This window comes from Mus musculus, chromosome 7 (genome assembly GCF_000001635.26).
Source record: "Mus musculus strain C57BL/6J chromosome 7, GRCm38.p6 C57BL/6J".
In the NCBI taxonomy this organism is placed as follows: Eukaryota; Metazoa; Chordata; class Mammalia; order Rodentia; family Muridae; genus Mus; species Mus musculus.
The window spans coordinates 103,995,269-104,020,633 of record NC_000073.6 but is presented as its reverse complement, the minus strand read 5'-3'; the positions used below and the strand labels follow the sequence as shown (position 1 = coordinate 104,020,633).

Sequence of the window (25,365 nt, the reverse complement as noted above, 5' to 3'; positions counted from 1 at the left end):
CCAATAAACAACATAATAATACCACTTAGCATTTCAGAGAACACAATTTGGCTCCATATTCATCTTACCAAATGAGAAGTGAATTAAGTAAGAACTTGATGATTATAGCTTACAAAGTTTAGTGGGTATCTGAAAACTTTCCAGGTACTAAGTGTTGTGTGTAAGGTAAGAGTGATAGGACAATAGCACTAAGTGTTTGGAAACACAGTTTTCAGTTTGTGACTCTCATACCAGCATCATGAACCACACCTGGAAGTTTGTGGGCCATGCCATGTCCAGGGACTCTTCTCTAAGTCTAAGAAACAGAGATTCTGGAGAGTGGACATAGCAGTTTGTGTTTGAATAATTTCCCTCACTTATTCTGATACTGTTAACTTGGAACAGTGCCCTAGAGTATGTGGGAAAAGGCATAATTTCTTTTGTTCAATGTGGAGGCTTCCTTTGGAGAAGGGTGGAGAACATGGTCCAAAGAAATTATTCAAGTGTAGTGGATGGTTATTAAAGATGGGGGAGACTGAGTTCATCTCAGGAGTGTGGAATCTGTGGTGACAAAAGCAAAGATGGATTGCATTCCTATCCTTATGAAGTGATGGAGGTTAGACATCATCTTAGCTTCAGATGAAAGTTTAATGAGCATCTTCCAGCCACCTCACACTGGCTGGCCCATGATACATGCCTCCCTTCCCTCACAGTCTTGATCACTGTTATCTAACCCTACCTGGCATGGAAAAAAAGATGGGGCTTTCAAACAAGTAGGCAAAATTAAAGAGAAAAGCAAGTTTGCTATTGCAGTTAGATGAGGGATCGGATTATATCAATGTGAATTCCATGTATACAAGTGCTCTGACTAGGAAGTCCCCTGACAAATTGCTTACTCTACTCTACGGAATTATACTTACACTTAAAAGGGTGTATTTATCTTTCCATTTAAACTTTAAGCTAGGTGGAACCTCATGATTTCTTCACGAATGCTAAACTTTTAATATAATATTAAGTTCAATGTTCTATTAGTGTATATTTGCTTTACTGATGTGTTTGTAATATTATTTTCATTCAGTGTATCAAGTGCTTTGACCATCTTCCCCATTACCCTCTTCTAGTCTCCATTTCTCCTCTGATAGTTTCCTCTACTTCCTTAATAGTCCTTCTTCTAACTTAATGTCACAAACACATGTGTGCTTGAATTACATGAGAGGGAAAATTATAAAATTTTCTTTCTGAATCTGTTCTACCTTGCAGTGGGCACATAAAATAGTTTATGACAATTTTATACAGATGTATCATTTTCTTTGGTTTCAGTCTCACACAACCTTTCCTTGTCTCTCCCTTGTCTCTCCTCCTCCCTTCTATTTGTTTCTTTCTTTCTCCAAATAACCCTCTTTTGCTTTCATATATCACACAAACATGTGCACATGCATACACACACACATGTGGGCACACATGCATACAAGTGCATGTACGCACTTATATGCTTACACAATGCACATATGCACACTCACCCATATGTAAAGTTGCATAACAGACCATATTTGTCTGTATTTTTTCTTGTCCCCTTACCTACTTCCCTTTAGTAGATTTCTTTCTGTTCTCACAGTTGCCTTTTATTTCCATATTATCTATGCATTTCATTTCAATTCACACTTATGTCTATATTCTTTATATGAGAAAACTTATTTGTTTGTCTTTTTAAACCTGAATTATTTTGCTTTACAAGATAAAGTCCAGTTCAGCCCATTTTCCTGAAAAAGGCACAATTTCACTCTCTTCCTCTCTGATTAAAACCCCATCCCATGAATATAATATGTTTTCTTTTCCATTTATCTGTTGATGGGTGTGTAGGCAAGTTCTACACCTTAGCTCTGTTACTATTGCTGCAATATGCATGAATGTGCAAGCATCTTCCCATGGATTGTCATTTACCAGAAACATTTTGTGTCAAGACTTCCAATGTATTGTGCTATGCTATGTATTTCACTGATATTATAGTATTATAACTACTTAAATGAATAAATATTTGAGATTCTTTTACTTATCTACTCACTCAATGGAGATCTTATAAAAGGACAAAAGCCAAAGGTTCTTAGGGACATGGTAGGGTCACAACACTTTATGAATTTTGAAATCCACATTTCTCCCTGCCAGTCTCATGGCTGATACGAAACTTCTTTCCCCATTATTCTGTAGCCTTGCAATATATATTTGGTTTAAGTTCTCTTGAATTACACATCCAGGATTAAAACTCATTATTCTAGCTAAGCTAAAAGTGTAACAACACTGGAAGCAGACATTATTTTTATCTGTTCTTCCAATATTTCAGAGCTTCAGAGGAGGAGAAATGTCTTTGCTAAGCTCCATATTCCTCTCCACTTTTGTAGACTACTTGACAGATAGAGGAGGTAGCCTTCCTTCCATTCTTTCCTTAACAAGGATTTATTCCATCAGAAACCAAAATGAAAAAAGCGGTAACATGAAATATTTACTGAGAAGAACAGAAACTGTGGGAAAAGCATACTAGAGGTTGGGAAATTAGGACCTGCCTCAGGACTTATGGTATGGGTATTATGTACACTACATTCATCTCAAGTCAAGCAAGCCTTTTACCTCTTCTCACTTGAGTATCTGTCTCTGCAGATACTTACTTATTCTATGTAAAACAAGTTCCAAGCAGAAAGTTAATTCATTACTATTATGATATAATAAGAATACATGGGTAAGACTCAGCCAATATGTCTGTACGTTTGAACCTCATGTTCCTGCATGGCCCTGAGATGACCCTGAACTAGAGGAAGTTGGTGGAGGGTTCAGTGGGAGGTGTAAATATTGAATAGGGAGTTGACTCGGGAAGAGACAGGATACATGGACGAATGTAGCCAAGATAATTTTCTCTATCGCTAAAATTCTGAGGTTGGCCCTGGACTCCAAGTCCTGTCCATCCATAAGTTCTATGTTTTGCCTGGAAACTGAAACTGTTTAAAGCTCACTACTCAGAGATCATGCTTCTGGATTCCAGGCCCAGTCTTCATTGTGAGCTGGCTTTTGAGCAGGGAGGGGAGTTACATATGGTGATCTCAGAATCAGTTTTTTTTCTCTATCTTCATCATATGGAAGTAGTTGAATTTCTCTAGATCTCTGGGGAGATAGGGTAATACCTCTCCAAGGTAAATGATTTTTTTTTAAAGTTCTTGATTACTATCCCTAAGGTAAGATCTCACCCTCTCCACTTTCCAGCACACTTTGGTATCATACTGGGACAAAAACAGAACCCCAAAGCCCCTGGTCTCTTGCTTAGATATATAAAGTCCACCTTTGGTTTGTGACTAGTGGCTGCCTAAGGCCAATGTGGAACCATTATGAACTTTGGCCATCTGTAAATCTAAGAATTCCTTCATATAGCCCTCTCAGGTGATGTTGAACTTGATATGTGTACAAGAAGTGTGTTTTTATCCATCATTCTATTGGCTTCTCAGGTTCTATAATTATAGTCCTATATTTTAAAATTTCTGTTAATGCCTGTGTGTATATAAATATGTGCTACAAGTTATTTAATCCATGATAGAGAGTTTTAAGACAATAAATAAGTCAACAAATCCCATTGTTATATAGGTCTTCTTTAGAAAGAGTAGTATGGATTCAAATGCCCTATAGTTTCCCAGGTGCTTTCAGCTGGAATTACTAAATGTCATCTTAGTAATACAGGTGGTGTGATGATGATGTTGATTGATGATGATGATGATGATGATGATGATGATATGGGTCTGTCATGTCTCACACTGATCCATAGCCATGAAATTCTATCACAGAGTGGGTGAGAATTCTTTTGCCTGCCACCTAAGACCTGGGGTCTGGCAGTGAGCTGAAAGAAACTTTAATCCCAGGTCAGCAGGTGCTGCCAGCACTACTGCTCACTCCCACGTTTGCTTAGTCTGCCTTTCAATACTTCCATTGCTCATAAGCAGTGTAGCTTTAGCTCTGGGAAAAACATTCCTTGCATGAGCTTTAAGTTACCTTCCTGTTACCTTTCATTCCTTTCATCCTTGGCTCTACTCATCCTCACTGAGGTCCCCTCTGTTCTCCAAAGCTCCCCTTAGGGCAGCTGTTGGTTTGATAACTGTTTAGAATGTGAAACCCAGGACTTCCAGTTTTGACTGAGCATCACGTCAGAGCTTCTGTCTATCTAGTTATGCTTTTAGTTTTTCAAAAGCATACCTTGGAATCACAGTCACAGGAAGTGCAGTGGTGGTACTTGGTCAGACAGAAACATGACCTCCAAAAAGCTCAGAGTCCAACAGGAAGGACAGCATGTATCAATCATTTAGTAGGGGGGAGTTACAGAATCTATCTATTTGTTTGTTTTGAGTTGTTTGAGACAGGGTGTCTCTATTTAGAACTTGCTATGTAGACCAGGCTAGCCCTGAACTCATATATCTGCTTGCCTTTGCCTCCCAGGTGCTGAGATTAAAGGCATGCTCCACAATGACTGGCTATGAAGTCATTTTTTTCATTGAATGTTACTAGTTTTCCAAACAATCTTATTGAACACATATTCACAGGTTTTAACCTTTAGTCAGATACCATAGCACTATATAATATACATGATAAAAAAGTAAAATCAAAGGAAGACCAGTTTTTGGGAATTACTCACCTCTAGAGTATAAACTCTGTAGCCAGCACAGAGTTGCCTCTAAGTGATCAGCTCTAAGTGATGCCATGATAAGTTTTCCTAACGAAAACTGGGTGCCGATATCAGGAAAGAATAAGATCCTCAGAACAAGAAACCGGAATGATTTGGGAACATTTCCCTTTGTGGGAATCAACAGTATTAGAATATTTATAGAGTGAAATAAAGAATCAATAGTAGAATGCCACAGTTCTAAACTGTAGACTGTCCTAAGAATGATGCAGGAATCTGTAAAGGATTAAGAAGGTAACTTTGAAAGAGATTCACTTCATGGGCGATATGTGAGACTGAGAATTTAGGCTTTCAGTATAAGAGAATATTTGTTTTCCAGAAGTTCAAGCATACTTCTCAGTAGAAAAATTGCAAAATATAAACAATGATTGTCACAGTATGTTATAAATATTGTAACATTTTGCTGAAGGAAGAATGTCATTGTTAAAATATGAAAAGTCTCAAAAATAATACAAAGGTTAGGATTGAGATAACTTAAAGCATAAAGGTTAGGATTTATACTTAGATAGTATTATGAAAAACTGTCACCATACAAATTATGCATCACTTTATTGATCTGTGTTAAATTTCTTAACCAGTGGGAATCTTGACAAGAAAACCTGGGTATTAAAGCCAAATACTTTGAGAAGTAGACAAAGTAATTTAGTATTATAAACATGCAATAAGGAGAAAAAAATATAAAACTTTTAGTGCCATATTAAAACTTTTAGTTTTTGATTACATATTAAATTATGTATTCATATGGTATTTTATAAAAATCTACTATGTGTTTAAACTTGAGCAATTATTAGGATTTATTGGAGAAAATCAGCACTCTCCCTGTTTTCTGATGGAATTTCAGTCTAGTAGGAGATACAGATATTGAACTAACAAATACATAAGAAAATATATTCTCACAGATTAAGACTAATGTTTGCATGGATATTCAAACCCAGAAGAAGAGATTTCTCTGTAAGACAATAAGATAGGCTGACGTCGGTGTTTTTAGGGTGCAGTAAACATTCAATTATTGAGCATAATTAAGTGGATCATGGATGATAGTTTGGTAACAAGATGTCATAGCGAGATTATGAATAAAACATGTAAGTTGAAGTATAGTATATTGGAGTTAAGCAGATACAAAGCTACATGTAATAAAGACAAGAAAATGTAGAGAAAGATTATCTATTTCATTTTGTTGTACTGAGAAATTAAATTTTACATTATTGGCTTCAGGCTTCCATTAGACAAACTGGTCTAACTGGACTCTAAGAAGTATAACACTAATGCCTTATCTAGGCTACATTTGTTGGTGAAATCTTGAGCATCATGAGCATATTAAAGGGCCAGGCAAAGGCTGAAAGGGGAGTCCAGCACATGATGTACAACAAGGAAATGTGGAGTTGCAATCCATAATGAAAACCCACTGCAATACAAGGGAGTGAATAGTGATTTGAGGATTGCTTGCTAGTGTCACTGTAGTGTAGAAGACTGCCATTGCACAGTATAACAATAAGGCACTTTTACCTGCTGCATTCACTCCAGGACATAAAGGTAATTAATTGTATTCGGTACATAACTTAGTTGGCATGGGATATAACTCGAATTACTTCAATTCTTCAGTATTACTACATAATTAAGGTTGAGAATGTAATATGTGAAGTAGAAATTAGAGGACTTATGTATAAGAGACATAAGGAAGCATATTTCACCTGTCAGAAGAGCAGTTTGTTTTTAGAAAAACACAAGATGAGTTTTGTGGGAATTCACCAGAGCTCTGCAGGAGGACTGCAGACAATAGGGAAACAGGCTCTCTGGCCAGTCTCCTTGTTTTCGAGTTCTTTTCTGCATGGTGATTGCTGTTCATATTCCCTTGGCTGACTATACATGGCTCTAACTGTTCATCTGTCCAGCAGAGCAGTTCTAAAAGCTCTTCAGATGTGTGGACAATTTTATGTCAGCTATGAGTAATCATGAAGGATTCACACAGAAGCTGTGATGTATCTATTCTGTTGTGAATGACTAAATGCATGACTGGAATTTACTCAGCTTGCATACCAATTATATCTGTCATTTTATCTACGATTCACATTTCTTTTATTACAAATATGAGTTACTATGCTATTCTCCATTCATTAGGTTACATTATACCAGGGCTCATCACATATTTCTAAACTTTCATAAAAGTTCTGAGTAATCCCTTGATGGCCAATTGAGCCATTTATCTGCATCTTCACTCAGTCCATGGATTCTGAGCCAAACCTCATTTCATAGCACTGTATCATCAATAGGTTTGATCTGTTGAAGCCGGCCAGCGGCTCACATGTCCGGTGTCAAGCCTGGAAGGCATCTTGGAATCTGGAAGAAAAGAGGGAATATAGGCAGCACGAGAAAGGATGGAGCTAAGTCAAGAGATTCTGATCCAAGCTCAATTTTACTATTCGGAAACATGGGGTTATGAAGAAGGGGGAGGGGCCCATTCCTGCCAAATCATCTTCGGAGTCCAGCTGCAGGTGACCACGTGAATACTCTGGCTAGGCGGCAGGTAGTAGCAGTGGGAGTGGCAGAACGATAGGGTGGCAGGCTCACCCCCGATGATCTCCTGGTGATAACAGTCAAGTCTGATTTCGGGCTGAGGGGGGGAGGTTACATTGATCAACTATGTTTTCCATTCAGAAGTAGATTGTGCATTTGCATTTTCAATCAGAATGTTAATTTCATGCCTTCTAAAGTCAGAATCTCAATTTAATCAATGTATTTCTTCTTGTCTGGAACAGAGTGAGAAGCCATGGGTATGATTGCTTACCTAGGTGTTCTGATCCCCTCAGATTTACAGTCAGAGGTACAGGTTTATAGATACAGAATGGAAATTCAACTCTGTGATGGCTAACCTAGATCAAAGTGGGATTAATTTTACCACCTTAGAAAATCAGAAGCATGAGTCCTGAATATCAATATTCTCTACCTTCTACACATTCAAGTGTGAGAATCTTACATATTAATTTTATAAGTGAGCAAACAAAACAGCAATCTCTCATGAGATTGAGCAATCTGAAATGCTTCTTTGACATGCAACAAGTGAGTAATGGGATTTCAGGGAACCAGGGAAAAAGATGAGAATGTCTGCTATGTTACTTCCCTACCAGTTTTCTCACCTTCTTATGTCAATTTCTACAGGGATACTAATAAGTGTGACTTAACAGGTTTGAGCTAACTGCCGTTTGTCTCAACTGCAGGTGAAAACTTATCTCTACGGTTGGTGTCATGGGAGCAGAGAACAATGAAAGTCTTGACCTCCTATCAATCTTCCTAACTGGCATTCCAGGACTGGAGGCCCAACATGGCTGGCTCTCCATTCCCTTTTTCATCATGTACATTGTTGCCATTGTGGGCAACAGCCTAATTATGATAGCAGTGCAGCAAGAGTCAGCTCTCCATGAGCCAATGTACCTGTTCCTCTCCATGCTGGCCATCACCGAGGTGGGAGTCTCTGTGTCCACACTGCCCACTGTTATGGGCATTCTTTGGTTTAATGCCTACAGAATTGACTTTGATGGCTGTTTGGCACAAATGTTCTTCATTCACACTTTCTCTGGCATGGAGTCAGGAGTCCTATTGGCCATGAGTTATGACCGCTTTGTAGCCATCTATAATCCTCTGCGCTATACAGCCATTCTAACTCTGCCTCGGATCATATCCATGGGTCTGGGTATTACACTAAAGAGTGTTGCACTCATGGCCCCACTTCCAATTCTTTTAAAACAACTACCATATTGTCACATAAATATTCTCTCCCATTCCTATTGCCTTCACTCAGACTTGATCCAACTGCCTTGTGCAGATACTAGGTTGAATAGCATCCTGGGGTTGGCCATTGTCCTGGCCACTTTTGGGCTGGACTCATTACTCATTGTGGTCTCTTATGGGCTCATTCTTTACACAGTGATGGGTATTGCTTCTGGTGAGGGTCGGAAGAAGACCCTCAACACATGTGTGTCACACATCTGTGCAGTGCTTATATATTATGTGCCTATGATTGGTGTGTCTGTGATGCATCGTGTTGCCAAGCATGCATCACCAGTGGTCCACACACTTATGTCGAGCATCTATCTGTTTGTGCCACCAGTGCTCAATCCTATCATATACAGTGTGAAAACCCGTCCAATCCAACAGGGAATTGCCAACTTGTTCTCGTGCAAGAAGGGATCTATCTGAATCACACACTCAGAGAGCAGGGATTATTCTTGAATATATAAACCCTGTTTGTAATACAAGGAAAGTTTTATGTTAGGTAATTTGATAAGGAAAAGAGAGATTCAAAGCATTACTACAAGCTTGATTACGAATTATAAGTGTTATACTTACATCTTACATTTTACTGATATACAAGTACATATATGCCCAACATTTCTATTTCTTCCCATTTTTTATTAGGTATTTAGCTCATTTACATTTCCAATGCTATACCAAAAGTCCCCCATACCCTCCCCCCCTTCCCTACCCACCCACTCCCCCTTTTTGGCCCTGGTGTTCCCCTGTACTGGGGCATATAAAGTTTGCAAGTCCAACGGGCCTCTCTTTGCAGTGATGGCCGACTAGGCCATCTTTTGATACATATGCAGCTAGAGACAAGAGCTCCGGGATACTGCTTAGTTCATATTGTTGTTCCACATATAGGGTTGCAGTTCCCTTTAGTTCCTTGGGTGCTTTCTCTAGTTCCTCCATTGGGGGCCCTGTGGTCCATTCAATAGCTGACTGTGAGCATCCACTTCTGTGTGTGCTAGGCCCTGGCATAGTCTTACAAGAGACAGCTATATCTGGGTCCTTTAAGCAAAATCTTGCTAGTGTATGCAATAGTGTCAGCGTTTGGAAGCAGATCATGGGATGGATCTCTGGATATGGCAATCACTAGATGGTCCATCCTTTTGTCACACTTCCAAATTTTGTCTCTGTAACTCCTTCCATGGGTGTTTTGTTTCCTATTCTAAGAAGGGGCAAAGTGTCCACACTTTGGTCTTCATTCTCTTGAGTTTAATGTGTTTAGCAAATTGTATCTTATATCTTGGGTATCCTAAGTTTCTGGGCTAATATCCACTTATCAGTGAGAACATATTGTGAGAGTTCCTTTGTGATTGGGTTACCTCACTCAGGATGATGCCCTCCAGGTCCATCCATTTGGCTAGGAATTTCATAAATTCATTCTTTTTAATAGCTGAGTAGTACTCCATTGTGTAAATGTACCACATTTTCTGTATCCATTCCTCTGTTGAGGGGCATCTGGGTTCTTTCCAGCTTCTGGTTATTATAAATAAGGCGGCTATGAACATAGTGGAGCATGTGTCCTTCTTACCAGTTGGGGCATCTTCTGGATATATGCCCAGAAGAGGGATTGCTGGATCTTCCGGTAGTACTATGTCCAATTTTCTGAGGAACCGCCAGACTGATTTTCAGAGTGGTTGTACAAGCTTGCAATCCCACCAATAATGGAGGAGCATTCCTCTTTCTTCACATCCTTGCCAGCATCTGCTGTCACCTGAATTTTTCATCTTAGCCATTCTGACTGGTGTGAGGTGGAATCTCAGGGTTGTTTTGATTTGCATTTCCCTGATGATTAAGGATGTTGAACATTTGTTCAGGTGCTTCTCTGCCATTTGTTATTCCTCGGGTGAGAAATCTTTGTTCAGTTCTGAGCCCCATTTTTTAATGGGGTTATTTGATTTTATGGAGTCTACCTTCTTGAGTTCTTTATATATATTGGATATTAGTCCCCTGTCCGATTTGGGATAGGTAAAGATCCTTTCCCAATCTCTTGGTGGTCTTTTTGTCTTATTGACGGTGTCTTTTGCCTTGCAGAAGCTTTGCAATTTTATGAGGTCCCATTTGTCGATTCTCGATCTTACAGCACAAGCCATTGCTGTTCTATTCAGGAATTTTTCCCCTATACCCATATCTTCGAGGCTTTTCCCTACTTTCTCCTCTATAAGTTTCAGTGTCTCTGGTTTTATGTGGAGTTCCTTAATCCACTTAGATTTGACCTTAGTACAAGGAGATAGTAATGGATCAATTCGCAATCTTCTACATGATAACAGCCAGTTGTGCCAGCACCATTTGTTGAAAATGCTGTCTTTTTTCCACTGGATGGTTTTAGCTTCCTTGTCAAAAATCAAGTGACCATAGGTGTGTGGGTTCATCTCTGGGTCTTCAATTCTGTTCCATTTGTCTACTTGTCTGTTGCTATACTAGTACCATGCAGTTTTAATCACAATTGCTCTGTAGTACAGCTTTAGGTCGGGCATGGTGATTCCACCAGAGGTTCTTTTATCCTTGAGAAGAGTTTTTGCTATCCTAGGTTTTTTGTTATTCCAGATGAATCTGCCGATTGCTCTTTCTAATTCGTTGAAGAATTGAGTTGGAATTTTGATGGGGATTGCATTAAATCTGTAGATTGCTTTTGGCAAGATAGCCATTTTTACTATATTGATCCTGCCGATCCATGAGCATGGGAGATCTTTCCATCTTCTGAGATCTTCTTTAATTTCTTTCTTCAGAGACATGAAGATCTTGTCATACAGATCTTTCACTTCCTTAGTTAGAGTCACGCCTAGGTATTTTATATTATTTGTGGCTATTGAGAAGGGTGTTGTTTCCCTAATTTCTTTCTCAGCCTGTTTGTCCTTTGTGTAGAGAAAGGCCATTGACTTGTTTGAGTTAATTTTATATCCAGCTACTTCACCGAAGCTGTTTATCAGGTTTAGGAGTTCTCTGGTGGAATTTTTAGGTTCACGTACATATACTATCATATCATCTGCAAAAAGTGATATTTTGACTTCCTCTTTTCCAATTTGTATCCCCTTGATCTCCTTTTGTTGTCTAATTGCTCTGGCTAGGACTTCAAGTACAATGTTGAATAGGTAGGGAGAGAGTGGACAGCCTTGTCTAGTCCCTGATTTTAGTGGGATTGCTTACAGCTTCTCACCATTTGCTTTGATGCTGGCTACTGGTTTGCTGTAGATTGCTTTTATCATGTTTAAGTATGGACCTTGAATTCCTGATCTTTCCAAGACTTTTATCATGAATGGGTGTTAGATTTTGTCAAATGCTTTCTCAGCATCTAACGAGATGATCATGTGGTTTTTGTCTTTGAGTTTGTTTATATACTGGATTACGTTGATGGATTTCCGTATTTTCAACCATCCCTGCATCCCTGGGATGAAACCTACTTGGTCAGGATGGATGATTGTTTTGATGTGTTCTTGGATTCGGTTAGCAAGAACTTTATTGAGGATTTTTGCATCAATATTCATAAGGGATATTGGTCTGAAGTTCTCTATCTTTGTGGGGTCTTTTTGTGGTTTAGCTATCAGAGTAATTGTGGCTTCATAGAATGAGTTGGGTAGAGTACCTTCTGTCCAACATTTCTTCTTTAATCAGATATGTTAATTGAGTGTAGAAGTAATAAATCAATCCCAATTCTTAAAGAGTAGCTAGTAAACATAAGTTTTGATATTTAATAATATTTAAATTAAAATAAGTAAAACATTCATGTTTTACTGAAATTCTTAGGGATGAATTGTCACCCTAAGGGTAGTGATTCTGGAAATGTCCCTTTGAATTAGTGTACTTTTCTGTTTGCCACCAGATATTCATGGTTTTAACATTTTCTTCTTTGTGAAAGAACACCATTTTACTCTGACAATTGTCATGTATAAACATTAAACTGTATGAAAACCTATCTATGAGGACACTTTGTACAAAATGAAATGATTCTTCATCCAACCCACCATGCAATACTTTCCACATCCAGTTTTTATGTGTTCTTAAAGACTCTGGAATGTCCATAGACTGAATGATTTCAACTGAGCCTTACAGTAAAATATGAAGAGCCTCAGCTGCGCAGGCATCATATTCTGTCTTTCCCCATTCTTCCTTCCTGCCCTCAGCCACCATCAGCTTCAGCATGCTGTGAGGGGTGTTCTGTTCTCTTCCCTGACACCTTCTCTCAACTCCATCAACACAGGTCCAATTGTTTCTTATTCTTTCTGCCCGTGGTTTAATAAAAAGTATCATAAAATAGGGGTGACTATACTTTCATCTTCTAAACTGCAGAGATCTGGTTCCTAGGTCTAGTACCAGGTCCTTAGCCTCCCTCCCCTCAAGGACTCAAATTACAATGACAATATTTTCTATTTTGTTGTATTAGTTCATCAGTCACCTATACATAGAAATGTATTGAAGTGCTTATTTTGTTTTAAACAGCAATTACAAAAGTTTCCTTTATATATTATCTTAGACATAGAAATCTGTCTAGTTTCAGTATTTTTAGGTTGATGGCTAATATTTTACAATATATGTATGCAGGTTGGTGCAAGCTCATTTTCAGAGATGATATAGCAGGTTTACAAGAGTTCATCATGCACTTCATGCATTTATATTTATAATGATTTAGTAATTGATGTCAGTGTTTTAAGAATACATCCTCTAATAGATATTTATATCAATACATTTGTTATGGCTAACTCATTTAAAAAAATTTTTTTTGCCTCCAACGAAGTTTTCGCTGTGAAACATATTTTAGAGTTTACAATTATTTTAATGTTTATCCTATTATAAAAGTATTTGACAAAATATATATACATATTTAAATATGTGCTTGTAAATTAGCTATCCTGTGCTATTTTCAAAGAGCCCATGAATTTGAAAGCGAGTAAGTCAGGTATATAGGAGAGTTTGGAGGAATGAAAGAGGAGGGTAGAATGATGTATTAATAACCTCAAAAATAAAAAAAAGGTTTTTAAAAATTGGAAAATACATTGAGTATATAATTTATGTAAACAATAGAAGCAGTGAAAATGTATATATTATATAAAAAATCTGGGTAGTAATGAATTCTAAATGAGATGAATAGGTTTTGACCCCAGATAAGTTTTAGTTAGTACCTGAGACCTAGGTCAGCCTGACTTTTACTTTAACTTTTTCCAGATCTAAATAACTTAAGATCTAAATAACTTTAAAAGTCCCATAGTCTTTACATATTCTTAAAATTTCAATCTCTTTAAAATATCCATCTCTTTTAAAATCCAAAGTCTTTTTACAATTAAAAGTCTCTTTCTTAACTGTGAGCTCCACTAAAACAGTTTCTTCCTTCAAGAGAAAATATCAGGGCACAGTCACAATCAAAAGCAAAAGTCAATCTCCAACCGTCCAATGTCTGGGATCCAACTCACTATCTTCTGGGCTCCTCCAAGGGCTTGGGTCACTTCTCCAGCCATGCCCTTTGTAGCACACGCGTCATCCTCTAGGCTCCAGATGCCTGTACTCCACTGCTGCTGCTGCTCTTGGCAGTCATCTCATGGTACTGGCATCTCCAAAACACTGCATGACCCCTTCAGTCCTGGGCCTTCAATTGAAACTGAGGCTGCACCTTCACCAATGGCCTTCCATGGCCTCTCACAGTGCCGAGCCTCAGCTGCTTTGCGTGACCCCTTCATGCCTTCAAAACCAGTACCACCTGGGTGACCCTTACATATTACCAAGTCCCACTGCAGCAGGAGTACAACCTTGGCCATCTCTGGAACACAGCCTCTTTGTGCTTTCAGAAAACACTTCCCAGAAGATGTCACCTCAATGATGCTGGTCTCTTCTTAATCACCGCTAATTTTTCCAGTAAATGTTAATACTAGAAAGCTTAATGACAGAAACAATAAAATGACATCAGTGTCCTTCTGTGCCCAGAGCATTGCTGACTGGATTCTTCTGGAAAGAAATCACACAGTTTACATGAAATCAGTATGGAATTAGCTGAACTGTTTCTCACATGTCTATTTTCCAAAACTCCCAGATTCTCAAACTTATTCCACTTTAGCTCTTGATATGTAGTGTTCATTTGACTTTTCATGTAGGATCAATATTTAGGTTAGTTCTTTCTTTAATCGGTCTCCTAGTTCCAGAAAATTTTCTATTCCAATAGGTCAAAATTACGTAAAATGTTGCATTTAATTAAATTATAGCATTTAGTACTGAAAGAGACATGTAGAGGCTATAACTTTAGAGAGCATGTTCTCATCTTTTAAGAATTTTGAAGCCAGGCATGGTGGCGCACGCCTTTAATCCCAACACTCAGGAGGCAGAGGCAGGCGGATTTTTGGATTCAAGGCCAGCCTGGTCTACGAAGTGAATTCCAGGATAGCCAGGACTATACAGAGAAACCCTGTCTCGAAAAACAAAAAAACAACAACAACAAAAAAGAATTTTGAGTTTGTAAAACGAGATTATGTGCTTATCGTATGTTCAAAACACTGTGAGAAAAAAAGAAAAAGCTTTATATTTTGAAAATGCTTTTCTCAGTCTCAAAGGCAAGTGGTTAGAGAATAGCAAACCTATTCTTTAAACAACCCTGAGATTCCACCTCACATCAGTCAGAATGGCTAAGATCAAAAATTCAGGTGACAGCAGATGCTAGCGAGGATGTGGAGAAAGAGGAACACTCCTTCATTGTTGGTGGGATTGCAAGCTTGTCTAACCACTCTGGAAATCAGTCTGGCAGGTCCGCAGAAAATTGGCCATAGTACTACTGGAGTATCCCACAATACTTCTCCTGGGCATATATCCAGAAGATATAGCAACTGGTAAGAAGGACACATGCTCCACTATGTTTATAGCAGCCTTATTTATAATAGCCAGAAACTGTAAAGAACCCAGATGTCCCTCAACAGAGGAATAGATACAGAACATGTCATACATTTACACAATGGAGTACTACTCAGCTATTAAAAAGAATGAATTTATGAAATTCCTAGGCAAATGGACAGACCTGGAGGGTATCATCATGAGTGAGGTAACCCAATCACAACAGAACTCACATGATATGTACTCACTGATAAGTGGATACTAGCCCAGACCTTAGAATACTCAAGATACAAGATACAATGTGCAAAGCACATGAATCTCAAGAAGAACGAAGACCAAAGTGTGGACACTTTGCTCCTTCTTAGAATTGGGAACAAAACACCCATGGAAGGAGTTACAGAGACAAAGTTTGGAGCTGAGACGAAAGGATGGACCATCTAGAGACTGCCATATCAGGGGATCCGTCCCATATTCAGCCTCCAAAAGCTGACACCATTGCATATACTAGTAAGATTTTGCTGAAAGGACTCTGATATAGCTGTCTCTTGTGAGACTATGCCGGGGCCTAGCAAACACAGAAGTGGATGCTCACAGTCAGCTATTGGATGTATCACAGGGCCCCCAATGGAGGAGCTAGAGAAAGTACCCAAAAAGCTAAAGGGATCTACAACCCTATAGGTGGAACAACAATATGAAATAACCAGTTTCCCTGGAGCTCTTGACTCTAGCTGCATATGTATCAGAAGATGGCCTAGTTGACCATCAGTGGAAAGGAAGGCCCATTGGTCGTGCAAACTTTATATGCCTCAGTACAGGGGAATACCACGGCCAAGAAGTGGGAGTGGGTGGGTATGGAAGTGGTGGGTGGAGGGTATGGGGGACTTTTGGTATAGCATTGGAAATGTAAATGAAGAAAATACCTAATTAAAAAAAAAGAATGTAAAAAAAATCTCCTCAACTTCTAGTCAAGCAATAATGTTTCTTTTATTAGCTGGGATTATCTATTAAGCAAATGTTCCACTCCACATCCTTGTTATACACAATTTTATGGCAGTAATATTCATGCTTGAGTCCATGTTACATTTATAAAAGTAGTCTTTTCTATACAAACTCTTTAGTGCACCTTTCTTTGCAACAGGAGGCGAGTAATTCCTTGACGGATCTGCTTGGTCTTTACACTGTAAATGATGGGGTTCATCACAGGAGGTGCCAGCAGATAGATATTGGCCATGAGAACATGGACCAGTGGAGAAGCATGCTTCGCAAAGCGGTGAGTCATAGACACACCAACCATAGGGACATAGAGAACCAGAACAGCTAGCATGTGGGACAGACAGTTGTTGAGAGCCCGGAGTCGTTCAGTCCAAGTGGCTGTGTTCAGGACACTTTTCAGGATAAGTGCATAGGAGAGTACAATGAGCAGAGGGTCCAATACAATAATGAGCAGGACCAGAGCAAATCCGTACCATCTGTTGACTCTGATGTCAGCGCAGACCAGGTGAATCATATCCTGGTGGAGGCAGTAGGAGTGAGAAAGAAGGTGGGAATGGCAGAAGGGCAGGCGCTTGAGCAGGAAAAGGGAGGGAAGAACAGCCAAGACACAGCGGCAAATGATGGCCAACCCTATTCTAGCAATGACCTCACTGGTGAGGATGGAGGCATAGTGGAGTGGGCGACAGATGGCCACATAACGGTCAAAGGACATGGCCAATAGAACAGATGATTCCATGAATGAGAACCCATGGAGGAAGAATACCTGTGCAAAGCAGGCCTCAAAGCTGATTTCCCGAATGTTGAACCAGAGGACCTGCATGACTGTAGGGAGTGTGGTGAGAGTTAGACCCAGGTCAGTGAGGGCCAGCATAGAGAGGAAGAGGTACATGGGCTCGTGGAGAGATGGCTCTGTGCGGATGACAGTTAGGATGGTGGTGTTGCCCATGATGGATATGGTGTAGAGGCAGAAGAAGGGGATGGAGATCCAGAGATGGATATCCTCAAATCCTGGGATGCCGGTGAGGATGAAGTAGAAAGGGCCATGAGTGGTGTTAGTTACTTCTGACATACTTGATGGACGCAACATACAGAATCTGCAATTCACGTTAAAAACAGCATCAGTATGGTATCATTGTTCAATCAGTACAATCAAGAAGTATATATGACAGATTGCCCCTGAGAAGTACAATACTGAATCATTCAACAGCCAGATACTGAACAGAGAGTATTATTCTCTTATCAATTTCTATTCCAGACAAATTCATTTCTTTCCACTTGTTTATTTTTAATTGTGCTTTAAAATGTACCTACATATTTTCTCAGGTAGGATGTACTCTAATGACTGTTATATCTGTGCATATGTAACTATACATACATTTTTACTAAGTGAAATTGATCTTATTAGAATTTTAAACAAATAAGCAAACAAAACCAAAATTATGTCTTTGTTCCACCTGAACAATATCACAGAAAATTGATATGTTTAGTGCTCTGAGTAATTTACTCAGATGAAATAGTATTTAGATTGGAGATTATCAAGATTATTTGTTGGTGTCTTTCTTCAGCAATTATGTGTACTATATTGGCACTTATTCTCTTATGGAGCTTAGGAGTAGGACAGAACTCAGGAGGCAATATCACAGGTTTGTCTTGTGCATCAAAAGTTTAATATTCGTCAGGCGGTGGTGGCGCTTGACTTTAATCCCAGCACTTGGGAAGCAGAGGCAGGCGGATTTCTGAGTTTGAGGCCAGCCTGGTCTACAGAGTGAGTCCCAGGACAGCCAGGACTACACAGAGAAACCCTGTCTTGAAAAACCAAAGGCAAACTTTATATGCCACAGTACAGGGGAACGCCAGGGCCAAAAAATGGGAATGGGTGGGTAGGGGAGTGGGGGGGAGGGTGTGGGGGACTTTTGGGATAGCATTGGAAATGTAATTGAAGAAAAAACGTAATAAAAAAAGAAGAAAAAAAAAGAAAGAAAAAAAAGAAAAACAAAAAAAAATTTTTATATTCATAGAGACAGTCCACAAGGAGTCGCTCATAGATGAATGTCCAATGTGTCACAGGGAAGTCATGGGGACTTATATTAGTTTGCAAGTAGCTGAGAATCTAGAAGTTAATATGATAATGTAGACCAGAATTTCAAGTGAGGAAGAAAGAAGCCAGGGTGGAAAGCAAGTAAAATTTAGGTAGGTTAAAGTCAATTTGTAAGGAAAGCTAAAATGTAGTAATTAGATACAAATGGAAGAGGAAGGAAAGGACAATATATGGAAAAAACTTTCATATGTCTGCGAAAGAAACATTTGCAAAGCCATTTTCGTGTTAGAGTAATGGTAAGTGAAGCCAAGATGGAGTGGTCTTAGGGAAGAATTAATGAGCAACTTTGGAGAGCTTTTTATAGATTAAGTAGTCTCAAAGTGCTCTATATTGCCTCTAGAGGATGAATATAGATTTTATTCCTTAAATCTAACCAATGAATATGTCTTAATTTTTGGAATGCTGTATGAATAAAATTATGGATATGTTTAATTATTTCTGAAAATAATTGAGTGTTACCACTTCATGCCTCCTAATAGATCCATAAATGCCTAATTTACAACTCTGGGAAAAGTCCCTTAAGAATTTGTACAGCAGCATAACATAAAATTGGGGAAAATAGGAAACAAAAAATTAAAACATAATAGAATTTCTTTCAATTAGGAAAAATATTAAAATATTTACAAGTTCCTTTACTTTAAGTCAATATAATTTAAAACCCAGAAACTGTGCTCCATAAAAAATAAATATAGGCAAATGTTTAAGACTGAAATTCTCATAAGAAAGTAAATTATGCATATGTTGTAGACACTAGTAAGAATGACCAAGAAAACAGTAAAGAGTAAGAAAGACCATAAAGCATAACAGACAAGATTCCATAACTAAGGTTTGTGAAGCTCTCCTAGTACTAAGTATTTGCAATCCACACTTATAGATTCATTACTAGTATTTAATAACTTAGAAATTATGCTAAGAAAACCATGTTGATTACAGATGTCGCTGGTAATTTGTAAAAATGTAAAAGAAAGAAATCTGAGCTAAATCATGATGGTTCCTCCATCCCCTAGCACTGTGCAAGAACAAAATTGTTCACCCAACCAGGAAATGAGCACAGCACAGTGGCTCTTTGAGGCTGTCTAGCCTGATTTTAGTGGACCAGGCTGGCCTTGAACTAACGGAGATCCTCCTGTTCTCTGCCTCTGGAGCACTAGGATTAAAGGTGTGCACAACTACTGCTTGGCTTCCAGGCACTCTTGAATAGAGTTTGGTATAGACTTGACATCTCTCTCCCTTTTCTAGAGGCTAGGCACACATTTTCTTTGTAAATGTATATGATCTTTCCCTCAGTTTTTATATTTCTACTTGCTTTGATTGATCAGTGCAAATAATCATAGAGGAATATACTTTATTTTGACATATTTATGTTTATGAGATTACAGAACTAAATGAAAAGCACTAATAGTGACAAGCTCCATGGGGAAGACCAGAGAATGCTAAGAGATCAGGCTCATTGTTTGTTGTCCAAGCCCTTTATGAACAATCAGGAGGTTACTCTCTCAGATGACCAACAGTGTGTCCAACAATGTGATATACCTAAATTTCCATAATAACGTCTTTTAAAAACCTTTGATATGGTTTCATAAGTAGAATGTTTGATGGTGTTGTAGTTAAATACAACCTGCATAGTCTGTGTGGTAAACCAATAATCGCTGGAGATGGCGGAGAACAGTAGAGAACCATGAAATTCCCAGAGATTTGACTGCCACACACTGCCCTAGTAGGTTACAATTTGAACTCAGTTAATTACTGTATAATTTATGCTCACAATAAAAAAGTGTGTTTAATATGAATAATATTTTTAGAAAAGCCATCAAGTTGTTTTGTTTAACTCAGTTAAAATAAAGTTTACTGAGGGTTCTTGCAAAGGAGCTACTCAGTCCAATGCTGATGTGTCACATATATACACATTGCTTTAAATTTGACTTGTTTCTTCTTTTTGAAATTAGTATAAAATGATGTTTATTGTGATGTTCATATGTATATGTACATCATACATTGTTCATGTTCACTTTCTGTACAACTCTTTGTCTTTTTCTACTTCATAAGTCTCATATACATGTATTCTACATGTGAGAAAGCATGTGATTGTCTTTTCTCACTATCATTACTTTGTTGTGCTCATCCTTTCATACCCCTTCTTATCCCTCTCAACATTTATGTCATGCTTGCACACACACACACACACACACACACACACACACACACACACACACACACAAACAAGCAGGCTAAGGTTCTGAATATGATAGAAAATAAGGTATAGAAAGCCAGGAAATCTTGAGGAAAGTAGTCTACAGGGTTCTCTGTAGTTTGAGTAACAATTTAAAAGGGTAGAGAAAGTGTTAAGATGGTACACTAGCATATGCTATGACTATGAATCCTATTTTTCCCTGAGGAGGAGGGCCTGGTTGTAGGTATGATGGGAACTGAGGCAGAAAGGAGGTGAGAACCAATGCTCTGAAGGGAGAAAAGAGCTTTCACAAGGCCTTAAGCCAAGGAGAGATATCATTAGCACGGGTGTTAGCAGAGGGGCTGTGAGCAAGGGGACTGCTGGAGAAGAATGAAATTATGGATAACACACTTTCTGAAGGTGAGAATGCATTTGTGTGTATCTACAAATTTGTGAGTGTGTGAATACAGATATGCAAGTGAGTACATGTATTTGAGCATGAGTATCCATGCCTTCGAGACACTCTGAGGTAGACCTAAAGCCAGTGGATATGTATATATACATACATACACACACATCTGTATGTATTAAGAAGAAAAAAGACAGATTGAAGCATGGAAGGAAGGGAGCAGAGGAGGAGGAGAGAAAGGAGAAACATGCTTAGTATTAGTAAAATATGGAAATGCCTTCCTCTGCTGCACATAACACACACAGTAGTCTATTGAGTAATTCCACAGATGGATTCATTTCTTAGCCAATTCTAAGACAGGGTAGACAATGATGCTTGCATTCTTGTGGGATTCTTTATTTAGCTCTTCATGCCCTTTTTAGCCCTTCTTCTTCTCTATCCTGTCCTTGTATGCTGAGGTCTGGATTGAGTAACTCAAAAATACACACAGAACTGTTTCTTTAACCATTAGCTTGCCCTTAACTGACAAGTCATCATTTAGGGAGCACTGTAACATCCAATTCCTGAAAGATAATTGCTATCTTCTGATCATTCCTTGTATCTATTGTCTTTATTTCCCTAGAACCATCTCTTTCAGAGACATTTGATCAGCCTTTTGTAGAACAGAAAAGATGACAAAAATAGAGGACATTATAAGGGAACAACAGTGATATCATCCAATGAAAGCTACTATTTTGGTAACAAGATTCTGATGACAAGAACAGCACACCCAGTTTTCACGAAGCATGAAATTAGAGGCACCTGGACCACTCTTAGCATCAATGATTGTGTGTGATAAATCTCTGCATAAACTGCTTTGTTTCCTACCCACCACATTTCTCTGCTCCTATTGTTATCCATTTCAGTTGGAGTTCAGTACTCACTGTGTTCTTTCAGTGGTCTTTACTATCTGTCTCTGGCCCATGTCTGCATGTGGTTTTTATGTCACTGATGATCTCAGGCTGAAATGTAGGAGACCAGTGGGGAGATGTCTCTAGGATCTTACAGGGATATGCAGATTGTGCTCTGAGACCTCAGTCCTCAAGGGAGAGAATCAGAAAGCCTCTCTTGTTCAGGGGATGCTTTTGCACTGCACTGTGAGGCTGGAAACCTGAACAACTAAACCTGAGAGAAAAATGTTTGGCTATGGTTGGAAAGCCTACTGTCTTTCAAATTAGTTCAAAATTCTATATATATGGTCTACCATAGAGTTCAAGGATAGAGGTTAAAATTAAAGTCTTATGCATGTCAGAGAAAGAATGTATTCATTCCTCAGGAGAAATTCTACTGTTTTGAACCTCACATTTATGTTTAATTCACTTGAAAAACGTTCCTATCATTCAAGCTTAAATTTGAAGTGGAAAAATCATTTATGTGAGTTCCTATTTTGCATCCTTGTAAATGGAAGTTTATATCAGAGAAAAATGGCTTGAGATTATTATGAAGATATGAAAACCATAATTAAAATAGTTTGTCTTCAATGAATACAGACTCCTATCTTGAAAAGGGGAATTTGAATAGTGGCAGCAAACACATTTCCTAAGCATTGTGTGTTTCCAATGAGGAATCTGGCACTTGGGAATGTGATGACCATCTGAGATTTAGTGAGAATGACCTAGCCCATATTCTAATGGAGGTTTGTTTCTGTCACTGCTAGCCTCCCTCACATTCTGGTTTCAAGGACCATCTACTGTTGGAGATAAGTTATCCTTTAACATTGTCATGTCATGAAAACAACTAGATTAAGGGCTGTCTAGATCTCCTAGGAGATTCACAAGTCTTTAGGCAAATGGGTTGTCCCCTCACAGTGGACAGCAGGGAACAGTTGTGACATAGAGCACACATTGCTTCCTCTCCGGGAAGGTAGGACCTCTCCTCAGGCATGAAGAGACTGTTTATATAAAATAAAAATAAAAAAGTAAAAATCATGTTCACATAGTTTTTATACATTAAGTACAATTACTAGTGGGATGAAATTGAGAGACAGCTTTGTATTTGTTGTAGGAGCAAAACTTAAGAATAGTAAGACTCAAAAAAAAAAAAAAGAATAGTAAGACTCTGGTTGGCAAATGAGTGGGCATGACATCTTTGGGGGGATAATGACAGTGCTTGCCTACCAAAATTGTAAGATTCAGAAATCTTTGCTCAGCAATTCCTTCTCAAGCAATTACATTTACAAATGCACTTACTGACATGGAAATTGACATACATGTATGAAAACTTGTGACTACATGAAAACTGGCACAAATGTATGATAATATTGACTACATGAAAATTAATGTTAAAAAAATTACCTGAAAATGCAATAAGTATTTGTCTTTCTTTGTGAATAAGAGTTTCTAGTGAATAGAAGAAGACAGATAAAACCTGCTAACCTTATTTGTCAGGATTTTTTTTTCCAGTATAAAGAAGGTTTATTTAGAACCCCTTAAAGGATAAGGGGATGGAGTGAGGGCCTGGAGAAGGGGTGGGGCAGAGCCAGGAGGGCAGAGAAGGGGGCCAGAACTATTATACACTGTCTGGGTACCTTCACCTGGAGACAGTGCAAAAGATGATGTAAACTATTCCTAGGTCCTTGGGAAGAGCCTAACAAATCACCTGTAAGCCAACAGTTTTCCTATGTCCTGGCTGTTCTGGCCTAGCTTTGTAACCAGGCTGGTCTTGAACTCACAGAGGTTTGACTGCTTCTGCCTCCCAAGTGCTGGGATTAATGGTGTGTGCCACTATGCCCGGCCAGACACACTTAATGAACACCAAGTGCTGAGTGAATTGAATCTCTAGTCTCTAAAATATGAAAATCTCTTCTTCAGAGTTTGAAATAAGCTCTTTTTTTATTATTATGTTTTTTTAAATTGGGTATTTATTTCATTTACATTTCCATGCTATCCCAAAAGTCCCCCACACGCTCCAACACTGAACTCACAACAGCAACCATACTAATAGTCTAAGCAAATTTTCAGTAAATGTTTTCTTGGGCAGAACGTGTTGTCATCAGATTGGAAACCACTTTCCTAGCAGAATGTTGTCTGGGCCAGTACAGCACTACAGAAGCAACCTGGACAGGGAGAATAGGAAGGACTTCTCAAGGGAGATTTTTAACTCATTCATGAATGCATGCTCTTACTTCTCCCCTCTCCGCTAATCTACTCACACAAGCACAAGCCTAAATTACAAACTCACCATGGACAGGATCAGCACATAAGGGACAACAATGAGCAGTGAGTCCAGCCCAAAAGTAGAAGTCACGATGCGGAGCCCCAGAATGCTGTTGGGACGAGTGTCCCCACAGGGAAGTTGGATTAGATCTGAGTGCAGACAGTAGGAATGGGAAAGCACATTGTGACCACAGAAAGGCAGACGCTTTAGGAGAAAAGGCAGGAGGAACATGAGCAACAGACTCTTTAGACCAAGTGTAACCCTGGTACCAGCAATGCGGGGCAGAGTCAGTTTAACGGGGTATCGGAGTGGTTTATAGATGGCAACAAAGCGATCCACAGACATGGCTAGAAGAACTCCTGATTCCATGATGGAAAATGAATGTATGGAGAACATTTTTAAAAGGCAGGTTTCAAAACAGATTTTATTAGCACCAAGCAGAAAGTTACTGAGCACAAAGGGCAGGTTCGAAGCATAAATGACCTTAGTTATTGGTCACTGACTGTGCGAACCCCACTAGTTTCTGAGAATTTTATAATAGTGAGCTTAACACATTGTTAATTGAACAGATATACATGTAAAAAAATGTAGAAGTAGGAACTTAGGCCCTGAAACGTGCATGTTATTTTTCAGGAATAACAAAGTCCTGGAGGGCAAATTGGCTTGAGCACAGGGGAACCTAAAATCACCAAAAATGGAGTGAATATATTTGTAGAAATAAAGGCAGGTTTTATGAGGTGATTAGGGAATAGCTTCTGAAAGCTGATAGAGGTAGACTTTCCTTTGAGGATGGAAAGATTAAGGCACCACTCAGGTCTTGCTAAAAAAAAATTACCTGAGACAAAATATTTTCCCAGATAAGTTTGGAATTTCAACTCTCCAGTTGTGGCCCAATAAACAACACAGTCATACCACTTTGCTTTTCAGAGAACACTATCCTTGGCTTAACATTCACCTTAACAAATGAGAACTGAATTAAGTAAGATTTTGTTGACTATAGCTAACAAAGCTTGGTGGGTATCTGAAAACTTTACAGGCACTAATTGTTGTGTATAAGGTAAGAGTGATAGGACACTAGCACTAAGTGTTTTGAAACACAGTTCTCAGTGTGTGATTCTCAGACCAGCATTGTGAACCACACCTGGAAGTTTGTAGGCCATGCCAACTCCAGTAACTCTTCTCTGAAGACTGGATATAGCAGTTTG

At 38.7% G+C, this 25,365-nt stretch overlaps 2 protein-coding genes and 1 pseudogene across 2 annotated transcripts; 1 reads left to right on the top strand and 2 right to left on the bottom strand.

The window, feature by feature from the left end:
- Positions 1 to 7,933: 7,933 nt before the first annotated feature.
- Olfr639 (olfactory receptor 639) lies at positions 7,934 to 8,884 on the top strand. The gene has a single exon (NM_147084.1). The coding sequence runs from the start codon at positions 7,934 to 7,936 to the stop codon at positions 8,882 to 8,884; it is 951 nt and encodes a 316-aa protein (NP_667295.1).
- A 7,525-nt stretch (positions 8,885 to 16,409) lies between these two features.
- On the bottom strand, positions 16,410 to 17,375 carry Olfr638 (olfactory receptor 638). The gene has a single exon (NM_147120.1). The coding sequence runs from the start codon at positions 17,373 to 17,375 to the stop codon at positions 16,410 to 16,412; it is 966 nt and encodes a 321-aa protein (NP_667331.1).
- On the bottom strand, positions 23,991 to 24,655 carry Olfr637-ps1 (olfactory receptor 637, pseudogene 1; annotated as a pseudogene).